The sequence below is a fragment of the Cynocephalus volans genome, chromosome 15 (genome assembly GCF_027409185.1).
Source record: "Cynocephalus volans isolate mCynVol1 chromosome 15, mCynVol1.pri, whole genome shotgun sequence".
NCBI classification, from domain to species: Eukaryota; Metazoa; Chordata; class Mammalia; order Dermoptera; family Cynocephalidae; genus Cynocephalus; species Cynocephalus volans.
Window position 1 is genome coordinate 12,378,077 of NC_084474.1, and position 25,030 is coordinate 12,403,106.

At 38.2% G+C, this 25,030-nt stretch overlaps 1 protein-coding gene across 3 annotated transcripts in view; it reads right to left on the minus strand.

The window, feature by feature from the left end:
• The window catches only part of ATP6V1H (ATPase H+ transporting V1 subunit H), a 121,075-nt gene that overhangs the window by 20,389 nt on the left and 75,656 nt on the right, over positions 1 to 25,030 (minus strand). For all 3 annotated transcript variants that reach the window (XM_063079560.1, XM_063079559.1, XM_063079557.1), the window contains one exon: positions 18,824 to 18,937. In XM_063079560.1, coding sequence (XP_062935630.1) covers positions 18,824 to 18,937 — 114 coding nt within the window. The remainder of the gene's footprint in view (positions 1 to 18,823; positions 18,938 to 25,030) is intronic.

The window sequence follows — 25,030 nt, forward strand, 5'->3', positions numbered from 1 at the left end:
ATTCATTCAATGAAATAAAAAATACATCCAAGAGCTTAAGCAGGAGGCTACAGTAAACAGAAAAAAGAATTTCTAATCTCAAAGACAGTCTTTCTGAAATAACCCAGGTGGACAAAAAAAGGAAAAGAAAAAGTAACTTTAAAAGAATAAAGAAAATCTACGAGAGCTATCAGACAGCCTTAAGCACACAAACCAAATCATGGGTGTTCTGGAGGACAGGAAAAAGGAAAAGGCATTGAAAAACTATTTGATGAAATAATGGCAGAAAACTTCCTAAGTTTTCTTGGGAAAGTTACATACTTCATCATCCAAGAAGGTCAAAGAACCCCAAACAGATTCAATCCAAAAAGGTCCTCTCCAAGGCACATTGTAGTCAAACTATCAAAAGTCAAAGACAAAGAGAGAATCCTAAAAGCAGCAAGAGAATTGTGTCAAGACAACCATAAGGGAGTCCTCATCAGATTAACAGCAGTCATCTCAACAGAAACTGCACATACCAAAAGAGAATGGAATGATATATTCGAAATACTAAAAGAAAAAAACTGCCAACCAAGAAAAACAGACCCAGCAAGGCTATCCTTCAAAAATGAAGGAGACATGTATATTTCTCAAACAAAAACTGCAGAAGTTCATCATGACATGTTCAGCCCTTCAAGAAATCCTCAAGGGAGTCCTGCATCTGGAATCTAAAATATGATAATCACTACCATGAATATACAAGATAGAACAAAACCCACTGGTAGAACACATATGCAAGTGAAAAAGAGAAAGAGGCTATACCTTACCACTTCTAAAAACCAACAAATACCAAGGATGAAGAATAGAAGAGAAAGAAAGGAACAAAAGACATTTAAAACAACCATAAAAAAATCAAGAAAATGTCAGGAGCAAGACTATTCCTCTCAAAAACAACCCTAAATGTAAATAGGTTAAATTCCCCACTCAAAAGACATAGAGTGGCTGAATGGATTAAAAAACAAGATCCAACTATATGCTGTCTACAAGAAACTCACCTCACTCATAAAGACTCACACAAACTAATAGTGAAGGGATGGAAAAAGATATGCCATATATATGGAAACCAAAAACTAGCAGGAGTAGCCATTCTTACATCAGATAAAACAGACTTTTAACCAAAAACTATAAAAAGAGATAAAGAAGGTCATTATATAATGATAAAGAGATCTATACAGCAAGAGAATGTAACAATCATAAATATATATCCATCCAATATCACAGCACCCAGATATATAAAGGAAACACTGTTAGACCTAAAGAAAGAGATAAACGCCAATATGATAGTTGTTGAGAAGCTCAACACCCCTCTTTCAACACTAGATAGATCATCTAAGCAACAAATCAACAGAAAAACAGGATTTAAATTACATTTTAAACCAATTGGACTTGGCAAACATCTACAGAACATTTTATGAAACAACTACAGAATACACATTCTTCTCATTAGCACATGGAACATTCTCCAGAATAGACCACATGCTAGGCTACAATCAAGTCTCAACAAATTTTTTTTAAATGAAATAATTTCAATTATCATTACAGACAATGTAGAGGATACTGATTAAGAAGTTATTAATGAGATAGATATAAAACACGTGTATTTCACAGAACCAACGTCCTTAGTTTAGAAGGTCAAAGCCTGCAGTTTAGAGGACCAAAGTCCTTAGTTTAGGAGGCCAAAGCCTGCAGTTTAGAAGACCAAAGTCCTTAGTTTAGGAGGCCAAAGCCCAACCCTTTAGGAAAACACATAAGAATGCTAAGATTGAGAAAGACCAGAAAACCTTCAAAGGACTAAAGCCTGTGATGTAGATATGAGAATTGAAGAAGAACAGGGATTGTTCTGGGGGCAGCAGCCCTTAGTTCAGCTAAACCTAAATGATGGGAAAGTATGTAAGTGAAAATCTTCAAAGATATTCTATTACATTAGTTTGTGCCTGGGGGACATTCCACATCTCACCCTAAGCTGTTTCTTTGAATTTCTTGGGGAGTTAGGTGCTTTGGTGGTTATCTCATTGTTTCTTTTTGTACGTCACATAGCTTAGTTTTATGACTCCTTTTGATGGTAAATTGCTTGAACTATTTTAAGCTACACATGGTTAAATAAAGTTTGTCAGTAGCCAGTTTATTTATGTTTTCACTATGATTAACCATCTGTTTTTCTTCTGTAACTTTGTCTTTACAGTAAAAACTGTAGCAAAAACTGACTCAGGACTGCCTGGGCTCTCCTCTCTTCAAGGAGTTTTCCCTGGTGCAGTCCCTTCAGTCTTCTCATTACTCTGTATACATGGGCTCTGAGTAATCTTTTGCATCTTTGTCACTCTGCAAGAGGTGACAAGACAACAAAAGATTAAAAATAGAAATCAATAATAAGTGAAACTATGGAAACTATACAAAAACATGGAAACTAACCAACATGCTCCTGAATGACACAGAGGTGAAAGAAACTGAACAGGAAATCAAAAAAATTTCTTAGAACTAATAAAAATAAAGATACATCATACCAAAACATGTAGGATACTGCAAAAGCAGTACTCAAGAGGAAAATTTATTGCAACAAACACATCAAAAGAACAGAAAGACTTCAAATAAACAACCTAACATTACACCTAAAAAAAACTAGAAAAATAAGAACAATCCAATCCCAGAATCAGTAGATAGAAAAATAATTAAGATCAGAGCAGAACTAAATGAAATGGAGACCCAAAAAATGATACAAAATATCGATGAAAAAAAAGTTGGTTTTTTGAGAAGGTAATCAAAATAGACAAGCCATTAGCTAAGCTACCCAAAAAAAGAAGACCCAAAGAACAAAAATAAAAAATGAAAAAGGAGATATTATAACTGGTGCCACAGTAATACAAAGAATCATTAGAGACTATTAGGAACAACTATATGCCAACAAATTTTAAAATCTGGAGGAAATAGATAAATTTCTGGACACATACAACCTACCAAGACTGAACCAAGAAGAAATAGAAAACCGGAACAGACCAATAACAAGCAACAAGATTGAAGCAGTAATCAGCAGTAGCCCAACTAAGAAAAGCCCAGGAACAAATGATTCCACTGCTGGATTCTACCAAACCTTGTAAATTAAATTAGAATTAAATTAAAGAAGAATTAATACCAATCCTTTTCAAACTATGCCCAAAAAACTGAAACACGGGCCATTCTCCCAAACTCATTCTATGAGGCCAGCATTATCCTGATACCAAAACCAAAGACACAGCAAAAAAAGAAAACTACAGGCCAATATCTTGAATATGAACATAGATACAAAAATCCTCCACAAAATATTAGCAAACAGAATACAGCAGCGCATCAAAAACGTTATACACATGATCAAGTGGAATTAATCCCAGGGATGCAAGAATGGTTCAACACAGGCAAACCAAAAAGGTTTCAAGATGGCGGTGGCTGCGGTGGTTGGTGCAGAGTAGCTGAGGTGGAAAAGGCGGCCACTGGGCCTCAGGCAGCCGGGAAACGTGTGGACCTTCCTCTCGCCGTCTCTTAAGGGAGGACTGCTGCTGCTGGCCGGTCGAGGGGGATGACCGCCACTTTGCCCCCGGCAGGAGAGGCTGCCTCATTTACAGGCAACAGCTTTGAAGTGTGGAGCAGGAAAAGAACTGTTTCTTAGCTGCAAAAGCGAATCTCTAAACAGGGAACACGGCGCAAGGGCTGCTGTGGATGCAGACAGGATCCCAGAGGCTGGAGCCGCGCTGAAGGCGGCCAGCAGCCCTATTCAGGATTCGAGGTTTCAGGCTGGCATTAAAGAAGATTCCTGGGAGTGCCCGAGCCGCACCACGGGACCAATTGAACAGCCCGAGGCGGCAGCAGCCGAGAACAGGGAAGGCGACAAACCAGAGGCAGAGAGTGAGCGCCCGACCTGGCACAGCCCTGTGAGTGACCCCTGGTCCAGCCCTGCTCAGGGGGCTGACGCCCACCCTGCGTCCGCCTGCATCACCAGGTCACTCACCGCCCCGGGGCTGCCTCCATTTTCCCAGGTGCTGGAAGCTCCGGCCTGGCTCGGCTCGGCCCCTCACTGAGCCTTCCCACTTGCTTGGCCCGGTGCAGGGCTTCCTGGGGCCTGCGGGCCGGCCTCCCCTCCCACTCCCTCTGCGGTTCTCTGGCATGGCTGGTGGCGAGGGGCATCCCCAGCCAGTGTCGGGAGGGCAAGGAAGTACGGGCGGGGCCGACTGTCACTCCACCACACCTTGGACTCCGGCCCCCGGTAAACTTCCTGTTACTGGGAGGCAGATACCGTCTCTGCCCCATCAGTTCGGAAAAACGCCTAACCAATTTCTGATTGGGAATAGTTTGGTAGGAGAGTTCCCAAGTCCGCATGAACCTGCTGGAGAGCTGAATGCAGGCGGGCGCTATACTCGGTCCATGCCGGGGGATACAAAGGTGAACAAGTCCCGAGAAAGATCTACACAGTGCTACAAAGGCACCCAGAGCAACCGGTCGTCTGTGCCTACCAGAAACCTGGTAGACTTCCTGGGCGAGGCGGTGCCGAGCAGGGTCTTGAAGGCCCAGCTGATAGACGAGGGTTGCAGAAGACACGTCTCAGCCCAGCACAGTGGGCACAGAGTGGGGAGACGTGTGGCCAGGTAGGCAGAGACTCGACAGAAACCACACACCCTGAGGGGTCGCCACTGCACGATCCAACAGCCTGGGCCAGAGAACACGGAACAGGGAGAAGTCCTGCACAGGAAGTGAAAGCTCAACAGAGATCACACACCCTGTGGTACGTAATCCACCAGCCCAGCAGAGTCCAAGCTGACCAGAAAGGTGGGTCCCCGGAGAAGCCCAAGACCCGAGGCAACCACAGACACAAGGCACTAGAGGCCAACTGAGAAGTCACGGAGGGAGCCATACGAAATTGGCAACCACAGCAACATCTTAGTTAGTCATTAGTCTCAAACCGGTGGACTGTGAAACCCCCTGCCACAATGAATAAACATCAAAAAAAAGATACCCGAAAGACAAAAAATCAAGAAAGTATACCACCAAAAGTGAATAAATCTCAAACTCTAGATCCTATAGAACAAGAAACCCTTGAAATGACTGACAAGGAATTCTGAGTGATAATTCTAAGGAAACTGAATGAGATACAAGAAAACTCAGCTAGACATCATGATGAAATAAGGAAAAGTATACAGGAACTGAAAGAGGAAATGTACAAGGAAATCAATGTCCTGAAAAAAAATGTAGCAGAACTTGCTGAACTGAAGAAGTTGTTCAGTGAAATAAAAAACACAACGGAGAGTTTAACCAGCAGGCTTGTCGAAGTTGAAGAGAGAACCTCAGAACTTGAAGATGGGCTGTTTGAAATAACACAAGCAGACAAAAAGAAAGAAAAAAGAATCAAAGACATTGAAGAAAATCTGAGAGAGATATCAGACAACCTTAAGCGCTCAAATATCTGAGTCATGGGTATTCCAGAAGGGGAGGAAAATGGAGATTCCATTGAAAACATATTCAACAAAATAGTGGCAGAAAACTTCCCAGGTATAGGAAAAATCACAGTTCTTCAGATCCAGGAAGCTCAACAATCTCCAAACGTATTCAACCCAAAAAGGCCTTCTCCAAGACATGTTATACTCAAACTGGCAAAACTCAGAGACAAAGAGAGAATCTTAAAAGCTGCAAGAGAGAAGCGTCAAATCACCTATAAGGGAGCCCCAATCAGGCTAACATCAGACTTCTCATCACAAACCCTAAAAGCTAGAAAGGAATGGGATGATATTTTCAAAATACTAAAAGACAAAGATTGCCAGCCAAGAATACTCTACCCTGCAAGGCTATCCTTCCGAAATGAAGGGCAAATAGTATATTTCTCAGACAAACAAAAACTGCAGGAGTTCACTACCACACGACCACCCTTACAAGAAATCCTCAAGGGAGTACTGGGTTTGGTTCCTGAAAAATAACTACCACTGCCATAAAAACCCAAGAAATATCACAACCCACTAGTATAATAAAAATGGCATTCAAAAAGAGAAAACATGCAAACAAAAACGCTATCTACAACCTAAGGAACCAACAAACACAGAAACCAAACAGTAAATCAGAAAGCAAGGAACAAAAGACACCTAAGAAAACCAAACAACCAATAAAAGGCTAGGAATAAATCAACACCTTTCAATAACAACTCTTAATGTAAAAGGCTTAAATTCCCCAATTAAAAGACACAGACTGGCTGACTGGATCAAAAAGGAGGACCCAACTATATGCTGCCTACAAGAGACCCACCTCACCCATAAAGATTCACACAGACCAAGAGTGAAAGGATGGAAAAAGATTTACCATGCAAACAGAAAAGAAAAATGAGCTGGAGTAGCTATTCTTATATCTGACAAAATAGACTTTAAACTAAAAACCACAAAAAGAGACAATGAGGGACACTACTTAATGATAAAAGGACTGATCCATCAAGAAGACATAACAATCATAAATATGTACGCACCCAATGTTGGAGCAAGCAGATTTATAAAACAAACTATATTAGATCTAAAGAAGGAAATAGACACTAATACCATAATAGCAGGGGACCTGAACACCCCACTGTCAATATTAGACAAATCATCTAGGCAAAGAATCAGGAGAGAAACACAAGATCTAAACAAGACTCTAGACCAATTGGACTTGGCAGATATCTACAGAACATTCCATCCAACAACCTCAGAATATTCATTCTTCTCATCAGCACATGGATCATTCTCCAGGATAGAACACATATTAGGTCACAAATCAAGTCTCAATAAATTCAAAAAAATTGCAATTATCCCATGTATTTTCTCAGACCACAATGGATTAAAACTAGAAATCAATAACAAACGAAACTCTGGAAACTATACAAGCACATGGAAATTAAACAGCATTCTACTTAATGACATATGGGTCCAAGAAGAAATCAAGCAGGAAATCAAAAAACTTATTGAAACTAAGGAAAACAATGATACATCATACCAAAACCTGTGGGATACTGCAAAAGCAGTATTAAGGGGGAAATTTATTGCATTAAATGCTCACCTCAGAAGAATGGAAAGATGGCAAGTGAACAACCTAACACTTCACCTTAAAGAACTAGAAAAACAAGAACAATCCAAACCTAAAGTTCGCAGACGGAAAGAAATCATTAAGATCAGAGCAGAACTTAATGAAATTGAAACCCAAAAAACAATTCCAAAGATCAATGAATCAAAAAGTTGAAAAGATAAATAAAATTGACAAACCATTAGCATGGCTAACAAAAAAAGAAGAGAGAAGACTCAAATAACAAAAATTAGAAATGAAAAAGGTGATATTACAACTGATTCATCTGAAATACAAGGAATCATTCTTTTCTCCAATAGTGAACATGCAGAACGAGAAATCAAGAAAGCCTGCCCATTTACAATAGCCACCAAAAAATAAAATACTTAGGAATTGAGTTAACCAAGGACGTGAAAAATCTCTATAATGAGAACTACAAACCACTGCTGAGAGAAATTAGACAGGATACAAGAAGATGGAAAGATATCCCATGCTCTTGGATTGGAAGAATCAACATAGTGAAAATGTCCATACTACCCAAAGTGATATACAAATTCAGTGCAATCCCCATCAAAATTCCAAAGACATTTTTCTCAGAAATGGAAAGAACTATCCAGATATTTATATGGAATAATAAAAGACTATGCGTAGCCAAAGCAATGCTGAGCAAAAAAAGTAAAGCTGGAGGCATAACACTACCCACCTTTAAGCTATACTACAAAGCTATAATAACCAAAACAGTATGGTACTGGCATAAAAACAGACACACTGACCTATGGAATAGAATAGAGAATCCAGAAATCAACCCACACACTTACTACTATGAACGATAAATGCTGGCGAGGCTGCGGAGAAAAAGGAACTCTCATACATTGTTGGTGGGACTGCAAAATGGTGCAGCCTCTATGGAAAATGGTATGGAGGTTCCTCAAACAATTGCAGATAGATCTACCATACGACCCAGCTATCCCACTGTTGGGAATATACCCAGAGGAATGGAAATCATCAAGTCGAAGGTATACCTGTTCCCCAATGTTCATCGCAGCACTCTTTACAATAGCCAAGAGTTGGTACCAGCCCAAATGTCCATCATCAGATGAGTGGATATGGAAAATGTGGTACATCTACACAATGGAATACTACTCAGCTATAAAAACGAATGAAATACTGCCATTTGCAACAACATGGATGGACCTCGAGAGAATTATATTAAGTGAAACGAGTCAGGCACAGAAAGAGAAATACCACATGTTCTCACTTATTGGTGGGAGCTAAAAATTAATATATAAAGTCACCCACACAGACACACACACACACACATACCCACACACACACACACACACACACACACACACAAAAACCGGGGGCAGGGGGAAGAAGATATAACAACCACAATTACTTGAAGTTGATACGACAAGCAAACAGGACATTGTTGGGGGGGAGGGGGGGAGGGAGGAGAGAGGGAGGTTTTGGTGATGGGGAGCAATAATCAGCCACAATGTATATCGACAAAAGAAAATTAAAAAAAAAAAAAAAACATAGGCAAACCAATAAATATGATATAGTACATCAACAAAATCAAGGACAAAAATCATGACCATCTCAATAAACACAGAAAAAGCATTTGGCAAAATTCAACATCCCTTCATGATAAAGACTCTCAACAAATAGGTATAGAAGGAAAGTATCTCAAGACAATAAAAGCCATATATGACAAACCCACTGCCAATATCATTCTGAATGAGGAAATGCTGAAACTTTTCCTTTAAGAACAGGACCAAGACAAGGATGCCCACTCTCACAACTCCTATTTAACATTGTATTGGAAGCACTAGCCAGAGCAATCAGGCAAGAGAAAGAAATAAAGAGTAACCAAATTGGAAAAGACAAAGTCAAACTGCCCATTTGTAGATGACATGATCTCGTATAGAGAAAAACGTAGATTATACCAAAAAACTCCTAGAGCTGATAAACAAATTCAGTAAAGTTGCAGGATACAAAACCAATATACGAAATTCAGAAGCATTTTTATACACTAACAATGAAACAGCAGAAAAAGAAATCAAGAAAGCAAGCCTATTCACAATAGCTACCAAAAAAATTAAAAACTTTGGAATCGATTTAACCAAGGAGGTGAAAGATCTCTACAATGAGAACTACAAATCACTGCTGAAAGAAATTGAAGAGGACACTAAAAGATGGATTCCATGTTCATGGATGGAAGAATTAACATTGTGAAAATGCCCATACTACCCAAAGCAATCTACAGATTCAATAAAATCCCCATCAAAATACCAACCATATACCTCACAGAAATAGAAAAAAAAAATCCTAACATTCATACTACCTAACTTCAAATTATACTACAAAGCTTTAGTAACCAAAACAGCATGGTACTGGCACAAAAACAGACACTCAGACCAAGGGAACAGAATAGAGAACCCAGAAATCAATCCACATACTTACAGCCATCTGATCTTTGATAAGGCACCAAAAACATACACTGGGAAAAAGACAGCCTCTTCAGTAAATGTTGCTGGGGAAACTGGATATCCGTATGCAGAAGAATGAAACTAGACTCATAAATCTCACCATATACTGAAATCAACTCAAAATGGATTAAAGACTTAAATATAAAACCTGAAACTATAAAACTCCTAGAAGGAAACATAGAGGAAACACTTCAGGAAGTAGGACTGGGCAAATACTTCATGAATAAAACCCCAAAAGCACAGGCAACAAAAGAAAAAGTAAACAAATGGGATTATATCAAACTAAAAAGCTTCTGCACAGCAAAGGAAACAATCAACAGAGTGAAAAGGCAAACTACAGAACAGCAGAAAATATTTACATACTATACATCTAATAAGGGATTAATATCCAGAACGTACAAGGAACTCAACCAACTTAATGGTAAAAAAATAAAAATAAAAATAACCCAATTAAAACATGGGCAAAGAAGCTGAATAGACATTCTTCAAAGGAAGACAGAAATGGCCAACAGACACATGAAAAAATGCTCATCATCACTAATCATTAGTGAAACACAATCCAAAATCATCTTGAGATATAATCTCACCCCAGTTAGACTGGCTATTATCAAAAAGAGAATAACAAATGCAAGGAAACAGAGAGAGGATAACCCTTCTACACTGTTGGTGGGACTGTAAATTAGTGCAGCCATTACAGAAAACAGTATGGAGGTTTCTCAGACAACTACAGATAGAACTACCATATGATCCAGCAATTCTACTTCTGGGTATATACCCAAAGGAATGCAAATCATCATGTTGAAGAGAAACCTGCACACCCATGTTTATCACGGCTCTATTTACAATACCAAGATATAGAACCAACCTAAACACTCATTCACAGATGACTGGATAAAGAAAATGTGGTAGATATACACAATGGAATACTACTCAGCCATTAAAAAGAATGAAATTCTGCTGTTCGCAGCAACATGGATGAACATGGAGAAAATTATATTAAGCAAAATAAGTCAGGCACAGAAAAGAGAAATACTGCATGGCCTCAATCATAAGTGAAAGCTAAAAAATAAACAAAGTAAGAAGGAAACAAACAAAGAAAAAGACAATAATATGTTGAACTTCAGAAGGAGAGAACAGAACTGTGGTCATTAGAAGGAGGAAAGGGAGAAGGTTAGGGAGAAATTGGTTAATGGACACAAAGAAAATATGTTTTGTAATGAAGAATGTGCCAACTATCCTGATTTGATCATCACATATTGTACACAAATACTGATAGTCAACCCTGTACCCAAACATGTATAATCAATTATGTTTAAAAAAAAAAAATTGGTTTCCTATGTGTTGATGAATACAGACTGCCAACTCAAAAGACATCACACTTATAAAAAAAATAAAACCCCAAAGGTATTTTGCAACCTTTATAATAATAATTAACTCAGCCAAGAAACACCAATAGATACTAAAATAATTGGATAAGAATTTGTTGGGAAATGTAAGTGTTTACAGTTTCAAAGTACCTCCCTACAGATTACTCACTCTTTACAAAGGGGAAAAAAACATATCCAGTAGAGAAACCTAACAGGTACTACTTTAACTAAGTGATTAAAGTTACCACCACCAATAACAGGGCAAACTGACTCAGGAGCTTCCTGATGGAAACACTGAGGACACCACATCCCTTCTGTGGTATTCCCACCAAAAACGCCCAGTCTGAATCTACTCATGAGGAAACATCAGACAAACTAAAATTTAGGGACATTCTACAAAGCATCTGCCCTGTAGTTTTTAAAATTATCAATGTTAAGAAAGAGCAAAGAATTGTTCTACTTAAAGAAGACTAAGGAGATACGACAACTAAATGCAATGTTCAATCATGGATTAGACAAAAATATTTGCTGACAGACAACAATATAAACAATAAACAAGGAAATCGAATATGAAGTATAGATTGCATCATTGGACCACAGTTATGTAAGAGAACATCCCTCTTCTGGAGGATCCACGCTGTCATAATGTCTGCCACTTACCCTCAGATAGTTTGGAAAGAGAGAGCAAGAGAAAGAGAGAGAGAACACATGCAAATGTGGTAAAACGTCAACACTGGTGAATCAAGGTGAAAGGTACAGTACTTCATTGTACTATTCTTGCAACTTTTCAGTAGTTGAACTTCAGTCCAGTTAAAAAGTTGAAAAAAAGACAAAGGCTTGTAAGAAAACTTTTTTCTTTTCACCCAAGAGGATGAAAGCTCCATCCTAAGGATGGGGAACCAGAAGGCTGAAGGATCCCGGTCCTTTCACGACCTTGTTGAGCTGTTGTACCAGCTCTGAACTTGCCAACATGTACAGTTCACAGGACATGAGAGAGGTAAATCTCTTACTTATTAAAATAGATATGCTAAAAAAAAATAAAATTGGCATTCAGATTACTATGATTATGTTAAGTCTTCTTGAAATACAAAGAGAATGCACATGACTTGAAAGGGGGCCTTTCAGCATTAGTTCAGCCACTCCCAGTCTCCCAATTTCTGTGACTGTGCTGGGACTCCTCATGTACAGCATGCTCATAGAGTGCCTTGGCTTAGAAGTCCTCCCTATACTCTAACCACATCTTCACCAATAACTTCTTGATCTGTAAGATTTAGCCCAAGTGCTGCCTCCTCAGGCACAGTTCCCAACCTCTTGTGATAGCTGTATATACTTTTGTTATAGCCCTTATGACACTGCACTGAAACTGTGTGTATGTCTTTGTTTTCTACTTCACATTTCTCTACTTTAGCACACACTGAATTATCTAACAAGTACTCCTGCTCATGCCTAAATTAGAGACTAATCACTGAGAAAAAAAAATAAACATTCCCTTAACTCCCTTCATGGAGAAAGGAGCTGGATACAAATAGGAAAGAACAGTGTCCAAACCAAAACGAAAATGTTTTCTCATATTTCTGGGACATTCAGCAAGTTAGAGAAACTGACATTCAAGAGACTATTTGTTTCAGGCTTCTACAAATACCTAACCCCAAAGCCCTTGAGGAAAGTAAGGCAAGAAGAGTACAACTTCTAACAGTACAAGAGGTACAAAGAAATGTACAGCTCTGATTCAGTGTGGGTGCAAGAAATCTGATCTTTTAAAAAACCTCTGCTCTTGCGGCACCTTTTTTTTTCTCCTTACTTACTGGAAAATTATTCAAGTTATCATCCATGTGTGAGCTTCAGCAGAGAATATGTAGATGGATTGTTGATAGAGATGGAAATGCCACTGACCTCCCCTTCACGAAAGCAAACAGTAGAAGGAGGTATAAGGGAGTTTGTACACAATAGTCTAAACCAACTATGTTGAGTTTTGTCTGTCCTTGCCTGATCTAGTTTAACATAATTCCGAAAGACCTATACTGGACTAAAATCATTTTATTATATGTGGGTCCTAATTTGAAGGTGTGGCACCTTTTTACTTGGTTCATTTTTTTAAACGTAAGTAAAGACAGATGATAAACTTCATTTAACTCACAGAGGGGGTTTAAATTTAGGATACTTTGAAAAAGTAACTGCTGCACTGCTGCATAATTTTTTTTAATGTACATTTAATAAAAATCCAACCAAAGAAAGAATGATTGCGTATTATAATGACAGGTAAGCTAACTATCCTGACCTAACCATCATACATTGTACACAATTACTGAAAATCAACATTATACCCCACATGTATGCATAATAAATTATCTAAAAAAGTAATAAAGAATAGTTACATCAAAAGGTACCTTTCTTAAGATGACAGGCATATCACCTTTTAAAATTTTTTTGGCTGATTTCCTCAGATTAAATAGTAACAAAAACTTGTCAATTCACTTCCATTACCCCTGAGATTTTTCCCCCCATCAGGATGTAACATCTGGGTGATATACGTAAAAGGAAACAGAAAATAACTCAAAAATGTAATCTCTCAGAAAGTAAATATATAATTTGCTTAATCTTTAATAAATTTTTAGCATACTGTACAGACCATTCTACTGAGGTTTATTTGAATCTTTGAAACACACATAACACACACACACACACACACACACACACACACACACACAGAGCTCATAAAGTGAGATATGCCAACTGACCACAAATGTAACTGCCCCCCCCACAGAGAAAGAAAAAAGAGAGAAAGCATTTAAAAGCAAAGCAAGTTAATTCATTTTTCTCTACCTCTTCTTACTAGACAAGACTTTTCTTTTGTCTGTGCTTTATCAATCCTTCAAAACCCAATTCAGGTATCTGTCTGTCTAAGAAGCTGATCCTAATTAAACAAAACCAAAACACAAACTAGATCCACAGATGCTTACACCTTAGTTAGGTGCACCTATGTGCAAAATCTGTATTTGATGTTTAATATAAACTACAGACTCCATTACCTATCAGCAGCTTTATTTTCTTTACTATCAAAATATTCATTATCTACCTCTTCCAAATATTTATTTAGGCTGACACTTTGCAAAAATCTAAGATTTATGTTATGTGGCATTTCCGAATCTATTGTACATAAGTAGTACATAGTGCCTAGAAAAATAGAAAGTTAGTACAGCCTCAAGAATCATCTCTAACTAGCAAAGCAGAAGCAACAATAGACTGGGAGACTGAATTGCTCAACTGATGGTGAGACAACAGCTGTAAAGAATTCCTCTTTGGAACTGGTTTTAATATTTTTTTATATCCATATTTGTGTGTGTGTGCGTGTGTGTGTGTTTAAATACACTAAACATACAACACTAAAAACATCATCATAATAATAATACAGAAAATTCCAGGCACCCAAAAAGAGACCACAATTTTCTAAATTAACTCTGGAAATTGTTAAATCTGGAAATGTTATGCTATGTTTATTAAAAATCATATGGAATGTTTTAGAAACATGACTATTAATGCTAAATAAGGGTTTTTTCCCTTCAGTTCATAAGTATTTTAATCACAATAGGTATGGCTATGCACTTACAGAATAATTAAAATGTCCCAGGCAGATATAAACAGAGAACAAAGCAGTATTACCTATACCTTTGGCTTGATGAGTTTTTCACTGTTATATTAATTTACCTATACATTAAAGATCCAGAGAGGATAACACTCTTAAAACTTATCATTCTGCTGGAAAAAGGCTGAAAAATAATCTAGAAACACAAATAGATATTCTGTATAAGATCCTCTACCTACAAAATTCAGTGTTTCTTTCCTGAAGTCCTGAGCTGTCCATATGCACATATTGTTGCTTCTGAATTAGAGGTTGATTACATTTAAAATCATTCTGTAGGAGAAAAATGATGAAATTTTATGATGTTAAATTATAAATTATGAACTGGGAGTATATACAAAAGTTCTCTAGACTAAGTTGTCATTGTTTAAATATTTTGCCAACTGTATGAATATAAAAATCTGGCTCTACTCAAAAGAACAAGGGATGCACGAGGAATGCCACCATAGGTAAGAAAAGGTGAGAGAGCTGTGCATGTCATTGGAAAGACACCTGTGAGGAGGACCAACCTGCTCAAGGTCTTCTGAGCTGAGGGGCCCACAGAGTGCCAGATGTTCCTTCCCTCCCTAGCAACCCTATTCCTCCCCCACCAGGCACCACCCACACTCAGGATGATTTGTAATCCCTTATTCCATGTATTTACAAGTGGAAGGGAAGAAACACCGGCTTTCCTAAGATCTACAATTAAAGAAAATAATTTTGAGATCAATCATAAAATCATGAGAAAGAATTAAGTATTTTCACATGTTGTATAATTCTATATTCCATGTTATTTAAACTCATATCTATCTCTACATTACCAAGAAACTAAATATTAATTCTTTAAGACAGAACCAAAATCAAGATCCATAACCAGCCTAGTTCCCTGATTTTAAAAGTATCCAGTTTACACTTAAAATGTAATTTTGAAATTGTACTTAAATTTTTTAAATTGCCTGCATGAAAAAATAAATATTAGCTTTATTATATCCAAAATTATGATTTATTCTAATACACAGAAACTACAGAAATAATGCAACATCAAAAATCTAAACGTCATTTAGGGTAAAAAAAATAAAAGAAAATCCAGGTTGTGCTGGAAATCTGAAAGCATGGTCTGAGAGCACACAGTGGCTGGATATCACCAGAGATGTCAGCAAAAGCTGCTGTTGCTACCGCCAGACAGACTTTCATTCCGCTTTCATCCATGATTATATTTTAATTATTTTCAAATAATTTATTTCATTATGGAGTACTAAAATATATCATTTATAAAAACTCATTCTAATTTAAATCAAAACAAAATGCTAAGTCAACTGTTTTCAAGTTTCACTTGGTGTGAAAGTAAATAATTCCGAAAGAACTTTATAAGATTCAATCAATAAGCATCTTTAGAACACCAGTGGCATTTTTTAAGTTTAAAAAAGGCACTATTTTAGATGAGCAGAAAGGAAGTCTTTACCAGAATGGTTTAATAAAGACAACTAGATTACCTGCATAAAGATATTGATCCAAACCCCTTTTTCATTTGGGAATATACTTTGCAGAAGACTGACTTTCCAAATAATATTCTATTTAGTCTATTATTAATCTGGTACTGAAGTAAACTGCTGTTACCCAAGCAATTTTCATTTTCTGGCACAAAGAGCCAAAAAAATGTATAAGTCACAACAAAACATAGAGGTCACATGTGAATTCTAATTTTCCTTCATATGGAATTTCTTTATAAAGAAACTGCAAGAAAATACTGACACTAAGCTTTTCCATTAAATGCAAAGGAGATTTATCATAATTAAAACATTAGAATTAAAATAGCTTGGCACATAATTAGAAAGAGGGAGGAAAAAAGTATATTCTCTCATCAACTCTTTAATGATAAAGAGCAAATTTACCAGTTTTTATTTATAAAGATATTTACATAATCGTACATGGAAAAATGTACTATGAGACTAAGTTCCTATATTCAAGAAAAAGAATTCGAAATTTTAAATATTTAATCTTCGATGCATGATCATTTGAACAAGAAAAATTCTCAACCAAAAATCTTCTTCCACTGGCAAAGGGAAAAGATCAGCATCCTATTTGACACACATCTTTCACATCAAGAATATACACTAACAACGAACAAGAAAAACACTACACCCAATAACAACTTCTTCAAGAAAAAAAGCCATTAAAATAAAATTGTTCTTTATGAATTAAACAAGAATTTTATTTCAGCAACCCCAATTTCAACAACAACAACAAAAAAAGAAAACTGACTTTCACAGAAACGTTAGAAAAACATCTGGCAAATATAAACTCATTGGTTGTACCAGCTTCAAACTCTATTAAATGCCAACATTCTTTAAAATTTTTTTTAAATTTAAAAAAATTCCATGAAAGAGACATAACACAAAGCAAGAGATATCACTAAATAATTCATTTATCTTGAAAAACCTAGCTCAGGATAATGTGAAACAAGGAGAGAAATCCAGTGAAGTATGCTATTTTACTGACAGATTTGAAGTTAGTTTCATTCTGCTAAATAGATAAAAGCCATTTTGGAACACCCTCTGCCTTGATCCTATTCTTCTTACACTGAAGTAAAAGTGTTTTCAGCCCATCAAATGCTGCCAATACTAAATCTGAAATCTACCCAAGTCCACCTACTTCAACTTTTATCGTCTAGTCCAAGCCACCAAACCTAGACCACCATGAGAACCAACTAAAATTCTCTTCTGGCTTTCACTTACCCCTATATATAATCCACTCTCCACAGAGTAGCCAAAGTGATCTTTTTAGAATCTAAATCAAATCTTGTCATTCCCCCATTCAAAAACCTTTCAACACCTTTCAACTTATCTTATAAAAAAGAGGGTCAAATGACAGCCTACAAGACCCTACCAAATTTTTCCATGCTGGCCCCTGCACTGTCCTTCAAATTAGAGTTTCTCAAGGTTGGCACTGACATATAGGGCTGGATACTTCTTTAAGTGGAGGACTGCCTGTGCATTGTAGGATGTTTACCAACATCCATGGTCTCTACCCAGTAGGTGCCAGTAGCACCACCACCTCCAGATGTCACAATCAATAATGTCTCCATACATTGCTTTAAATAAGCCAAGCTCATTTCTGCTTCATAACCTTTCCCGTCTTATCCCCTCTACCCAAAATGCTTATTACCCCAAATGACTGAGCTGTATGGCTAGTCCCTTATCATTACTGTCTCACCTTGGTTGTTCTGGACTACTCAGAGAGGCCTTCTCTAATCAGCCAATATAAAGTTGCACTAACTGCCATCATATCTAGAGCCCAGCACTTTACAAAACAGGGTACAAAGCAAATGCTCAAAAAGCAGTTGTAGGAATCCATAAATGTCAGTATTTAAGAAAAAGTGCCTAAGCAGCAGGACTGTAACGTTTAATACACGATGCCACTGCAGCACTCCTATGTATTCCCCTATACTGTACTGGCCTGTACCTTCAAATGTTCCCCTTCTAATGTACCATTAAGTCTTCCCTTTGGAAGTACTGGTAGCATTATTGTCAATTACAGGCAATGTATATTTGTTCCCTGTACCTTAATAAAAACAGTCCAAAACCAGAGTATCCTTACATAGGGTGGGGAATAGAGAGGCATTTGAACTAACCAAAAGAGCACTGAAAGACTGAACAGTCAACCTATGGCTAAGCACAGGCATGCCAAAGGAAATCCTCGTTGTTCTATCATGTATACAAAGGGCTCACTATTATATCTAAGCTGTCACTCTTTATCTTGTTTTAAGTGGGTACAAAAAGCTTAATAATTTTGATTTTAAAAATAAAAACAGATAAGAGCATGATTTGTTTACTTCAAAAACAAAAAGCTATAAGGAAAGAAATGTGAGAGTTGAATCTCTCTGATAAATCAGCTTTTAGTGATTTTATGTGAACCTAAAATCCATTCAGGTTAACCATCTGCTGAATGGTTAAACCTTACAAAATTGTAGTGTCTAAAGTAATCAATAGTCCAAATTTATTCCATTCAACTCAAAAAAAGACTGATTTACTTATGTCACAAGGGTCCTTTTAGTTACTTTTGATATAACTACTTTGAATAAACATTTCTTGAGATCATTAGTGCAGTCCCTCTTTTTAAAATTATCATGTTATTGCTCTGAATGACTAAAATACATTTTCGAATTTTCAACTGAAATCACTTATTTTAAAAACAATCATTCATTGGGTATTTAACATAAGAACTTTTAGAATGGACAAATGAGAGCTTGCAGACCAATGCAGGAGCATGAACAAAAGGCTGTGGCATACCAGTTGTGCACCATGAGCTTCTGCACGGCCAGCAGAGCGTTGTAGCGGACCTGCTGGTCTTCATGGTGCATGTGGTTCATCACCAGCTGCTTCCCACCGAGCTGCTCGATAACTCTGCAGAACGGAAGAGACTTGGTGACAATGCTGCAATTACTTTCAAACTCATACTATTTGTAATCAGAAAGTTCAAATACCATGACACCAAGAAATTTTAAAAAGAAAAGTTATAATATACGTAAGTAAAACATATTTATCTTTTTTACATCATTTTCTCTGAATCACAGATTTAAAGTATTCAAGTATTTTCTCTTTTGAATTCCCAGTGATGAACCCAACTGTTAATTCTCATTTCTTAATCCAAGAAAATATCATCTACCTGGACACCTCACAAGCCATAGTACAGTCAGCTCTCCATATCCATGGGTTCCGTATACATGTATTCAACCAACTGCAGATAGAAAATATGTGTGTGTGTGGGGGGGGAATCCTGCATCTGTACTGAACAGGCCTTTTTTCCTTGTTGTTATTCCCTAAACAATACAGTATAACAACTTAGATAGCATTTACATTGTATTAGCTATTATAAGCAATCTAGAGATGATTTAAAGTATACAGGGGGATATGAATAAGGTTATATGTAAACACTATGTTGTCTTATATCAGGGACTTCAGCATCTGCCAATTTTGGTAGTTGCGGGAGGTATTGGAACCAATTGCGCATAGATAGCAAGGGATGACTGTATTCTAGATTATAGTTTCCCGGGTAGTTGAGCATTAACTTCTTTATTATTGGTATTTCTGTCTTGCTTAAAATCGGTATTGATCACTAATCTTAATAATATAAAATCAATATCAAGTCCACCAGTTACTGTGCTGTGTGGTAGATACAGATTAGAAAAGAAGCAGGGATCAGAAGGTTAAAGAGCACCCATGTTAATTTTCTGGAAAAGACTACTGATTTTGAGATAATTGTCCCTTTCTCATAATGATGATGGGATATGCCATGTGACCTACTGGGCAGTGAGACAGAGGAAAAAATTCATATCTTCAAGAGCACCAAGATGACTAACAACCGACACTGCTTTCCATCACCGAACCCCTGACACCCCAAAAGCCCACTTACTATGGACACAAAAGTTGAGGTGGTTATGGATAGAGCTGTGGAGCCTCTTAGCTCCAGCTCAACAGTGTGGATTTCCCTGTCCATTCTGCATCCAACAGTACTGTCTGGTGGACGACAGCTATTACACAGTCAGTGACAAGTGACACCTTAATGCAATAGGGCTTTTGGTGGTTTAAGACAACCTCACAGACCAGGAAGGTTTCAAAGATTAGTAAGAAATAGGTAGATATGGGTTAGGGTGAGAGGGAGGCTTTTATCTGTATACCACTTCATGTTTTATTTCTTAAAGCAATTTTTTTAAAAAAGTATATTGAACTGAGATGGGGGGGAAGAGTACAGTGCAAGCATAAAAAAACATTAATTGGGTGCTTATAAGGGGCTGAGCCCTGTACTTTAAAACATCATCTTATCTAAATATCAGCTCAGCTATTTATCAGATATCTTATATTAGACAAGTCATTTACCTAGTAAATTTCCCCCTACCAAATAGGAAAAACAAGGACGTCTCCTTTTTTTTATTTTTTTATTTTTTTTTTTACTATGATGCTGTGAAGGTTAATGGACATAAAGCCCATTTCCCTGCAGTGTAGTAAACCCAAGTCTGCTACAATGATGACAACAGTACTGATGATATAAGAGCTGCTCCCTTCAGTCCATTCTCACTGTAGTCAAAGAGATCTTTGCATAACTCTGAATATCATTTCCCTGCTTGTTACAATTCAGTGACTTCCACTGTTCTTAACAAAAGGACCAAAGTCCTTTAAATGACCAGCAATACCCTTCTCGGTCTGCTTTGGAGCCCCTCTCTAGCATCACAGAGCACGGTCACATACACCTTGTTCTCTGGACTTCTCTGAACACTAGACTCGTAGCCACCAGCACTGGAACTCCTGCCTGAAGAAAGCTTATCTGAAGCACGTTTTTTTCCATAGGCATGTCACAGCCTCTTGTGCTTAGAAACACTACCCATCAGCACTAAGCTTGGAGACCATTTTAAACAGCAAAACAAAAAATAAAAAAACAGCACGCAAATGCAAAAAACATGTGTCTGGCTAGGCTAAGTCCTGGAATCTTCACAGCACCAATTGTCTAGCTCTTAATCCTGTTCGTGATGCCAATTGTAAAGACCCCTCAAGCCCATTCACAGACTAGGTCACAAACCCATCACATGCCAGGCTGGGTTACCAGACCCCTTCACGCAGGTCTATGAGCTAGGTAACTGGCCGAAAGGTCCTTGCAGCCATATGTTGGAAAGCATGAATGCGCGGGGAGGATGCCCGAGGCCGGCATCTGCCCACCTACTTCACTCAAACTACCTCTCTCTCTCTCTCTCTCTCTCCTCTCTCCCCTCTCTTCTCTCTCCTGTCTTCTCTCTGTGCAGAAGAACACAAGAATAACAACAAAACTAAAAAGATACATTGGCGCACACTAACTCCATACACACACACACACATACACACACACACGCACACACACACACACAATTTGCTTACCATGCATGCTGAACCACACCCAACTGGACCCAAGGCGAGGGCCCTGACCAATCTACTCTATTTTCCCAACAACAGGACACTAAACAGACCACAAAAAGGACACGTGTTTATAGAACAAGAATGAACAGAAGAAGGCAGGACATTACTTGCATTCTCAGCAGGGAATGCGAAATTCAAAATTTTCACCACTCTACACGTCCATGAATAACCAAACACAAAAGCACCCAAGTATTGATTTGGGTATTACAAATAAATTTTGGCAGTTAGGTGACTTCACAAACCTAGAATCCATTAATAATGAGGATCAACATGAAATCTCAGAAAGCCGCCATAATATATGCAAAATGCAACTCATAAAAAAACAAAGAAAAAACACACCATTTAAAATAATACTAATATGAGCACTTTTTCTACATGTTTGGCACTGTGCTAAATGCTTCATATTACCACCAACCAAGAAAGTTTTGAAGAGCTTTGTTTTTGATAATTGATGTTATTATTATATTCACTTATGAAGCATTCACTTTCAAACTACACATTACTGCTCTCCACCCCAGAGCGTCTGGCAGGTCTGAAAGAGGGTGGATAATCCCACCCCACTGAAACTCACTGCTGTGAAATAAACAGACATTTTTTGTCTTCTCAATTCCAGATGCAATTGAAGTACCAATTACTTTCAGATTAATTACTTTCAAATGTCTGATATCAAGGATGCTTGAAAAAATAGCAAGAAAAGAATCTTTCCAGTTGGCAGATTACCACATCATTAAAATGACAGGATATTTGATTATTTAATTTAGAACCAGATTTAAGAACTTCATTTATTAACTATTGTCTAATAGGGATAACCTTGCCAACCATACTTCAAAACAAATTTGAGTTGGCAGTCAGTAGAATGTTAAGCTTTAAGGACATGAAATATTATAATATTATGATATGTGATTAACAAGCACAAAACAGGTAAGACTATTTTTTAAATGCACCATCTGGTAAACCAGAAAAATGTAATTTTAGAGTAAACTTTATCCTATAAAGCACAGAATTATTTGTTTGTTCTAAAGGTCTTTTTCCCTCTTAATATAGTTTAAATAATTTACATGAGTTTACATAAAATATCCTCAAAAGGATTCTATTGTTTAGCATTCTACTTATGGCTGTTTACAGGCTAATAAAATTATATCACACTATAACATATTATGATTCCATACATACTGCTAAAAATCGTTAAGTTTCACATACGGGGCTGGCCAGGTGTTGGGAAAATAGAATAGTTTGGTCAGGGCCCTCACCTCGGGTACAGTTGGGTGTGGGTTCAGCATCCTTTGTAAGCAAATTGTGTGTATGTGTGTGTGTAGTTAGTGTGTATTGCGCCAATGTATCTTTTTAGTTTTGTTGCTATTCGAGTGTTCTTTAGAGAGGGCTGTGTGTGGGAGAGGGAGGGGGAAGGGGAAGGGGGGGGTTAGTGAAGCAGGTGGGCGGGCGTCTGCCCGGCACAGCCATGCTTTCCAACCTGCAGTTTCCAAGGAACTTTTGGCCCATTACCTAGCTCACAGACCTGCATGAAGGGGTCTGGGGACCCAGCCTGGCATGTGAAGGGTTTATGACCCAGTCTGTGAATGGGCTTGAGGGTTCTGGGAGCTCCAGACCCAGTCCTAGTGCAACCATCAGCCCAGTCAGCAGGATTACCGGCAGGTAAAAGAGCCCAACAACTAGCATGGTCATGTAGCTAAACAATTGGCGTCATGAACAGCATTAAGAGCTAGACAACTGGCGCTGTGAGGATTCCAGACCCCAGCCCTAGCACTACATCACGTAGCTCAGTTGGTTAGAGCATGGTGTCTATGCAGGGCTGACAACCCTGTGGTCATGGGTTCAGATCCCCATACTGGCCAGCCGCCAAAAAAAAGAAAAAAAAAAAAGATAAAAACGTTTCACATATGATTCCATTTATATAAACGTAGATACTTTTATGTCTTTGTAGCTACATACCCTCTATAGTTTATAAATTCAATGAGCACAGAAACCACACCTTTTCTGTTCCCCTTACAATTAGAAGAGGTTATTAACATTTTTTTAAATAAAAAGATAATTTAGGAGAATATTCACCAGATTCTAAATGAGGAAGCCCTTTCTAAGCATAAAAGTAGTAAAAGAAACCACAAAGGTTTTGGTGGAATATAAGCTTTATGGGGCAATACTCAGAATGGTGCCCAGCACATAATAGATGCTCAAAAAAAATCAACGACACTTTATTTCATTGTATACTAACTGAAACTTATGTATGATAAAAATTTTATGAACAGAGTAATAATGTAAATAGCAACTTTAAAAATGTTTATCTTGGGTGGGGGATATGGTGTACAAACACAATTTGTGGTAATGGGCATGCTGCCAGTATGAATCTGGCCTTTATATCTTGGGCACGAGGGGTGACAATCAGCTTTGTATCTCATGAATATTCATAACCAATAAAAATAAAGAAAAATGTTTATCTTAAACATGACAGCTAATATTCCTAATAAATCATGTAAGTAATCAAAATATAAATGAAAAGCACCAGATGCCATTTTCTCCGTAAGAGATTAAAGAGAAACAATAGCATTCAGTGCTACTGAGATGGTGGTGAAAATGGTACTCTCATATATGTCTGGAGGGAGTCTAATTGGTTTATATTTAAGAATGTTTTAAGAATCTAGGGCTTTTCGCCTTCCCCCTCCCCTCCACCTCCTCTCTCTGCTTCCACTGCTGGGAAAGAGAGAAGTCACCACTACAGGTGGGTAGAGAAGCACTCAACACCACTGGGAGGGAACTGTGCCCACTCCATTTGAGACCCAGAGCATGGCTGGACCAGAGACAGAAGAAGCGTAGGGACCTCAGGAGCCAAGGGCAGACTCCGCCAATAACAGGCAGGAGTGCAGGACCTCAGGAGCCAAGGGCAGACCCTGCCAACAGAAAGCAGGAGCACAAGGACCTCTGGAACCGAGGGCATCCCCCACCAACAGATGGCAAGAGCAGGGCCCCACTGCCATAGAGACCGCCACTGTGCAGATGTTCCACCACGACCACCACCACAGCCACCACCACTGAAGAGTAGCCCACTGCCACAGCAGCAATCACCAGGGCCACAGCAGCCACAGCCACCATGTAAGCCACCCACCAACCACTCAACTGCACTGATACAAGGAGGGTCATCAGCAGAGCCCAGGGAAAGAGGTAAGTGAGTCCAGACCCACAACCCAGTGGCTGTCCCCCATGGTAGTGCACCTGGGGATGGGAGATAATATGTGCAGCCCACACAACTGCACTGATCCAGGGAGAGACATATGCAAAACCCCCAGAGAGTGAAGAAACCCAGGACACCCAAATAGAGTAAGGAAGAAAATTCACAATCACCACCAACCCATCCCCCAATCAGGGGAAATAATGACCCAGGAGGAGGCTCTGCCTGTAGGAAAGAGGAAAAAGAAACCCCACCCAGGGTTACCCATTCAAACTGAGGAGCTCCAGTATATCCCAGTGCACCCATAAGACCCACAGGATGATAACCAGGGTGCCAACAAGCCTGTCCAGGGTCAACCACCCCAGCCAAAG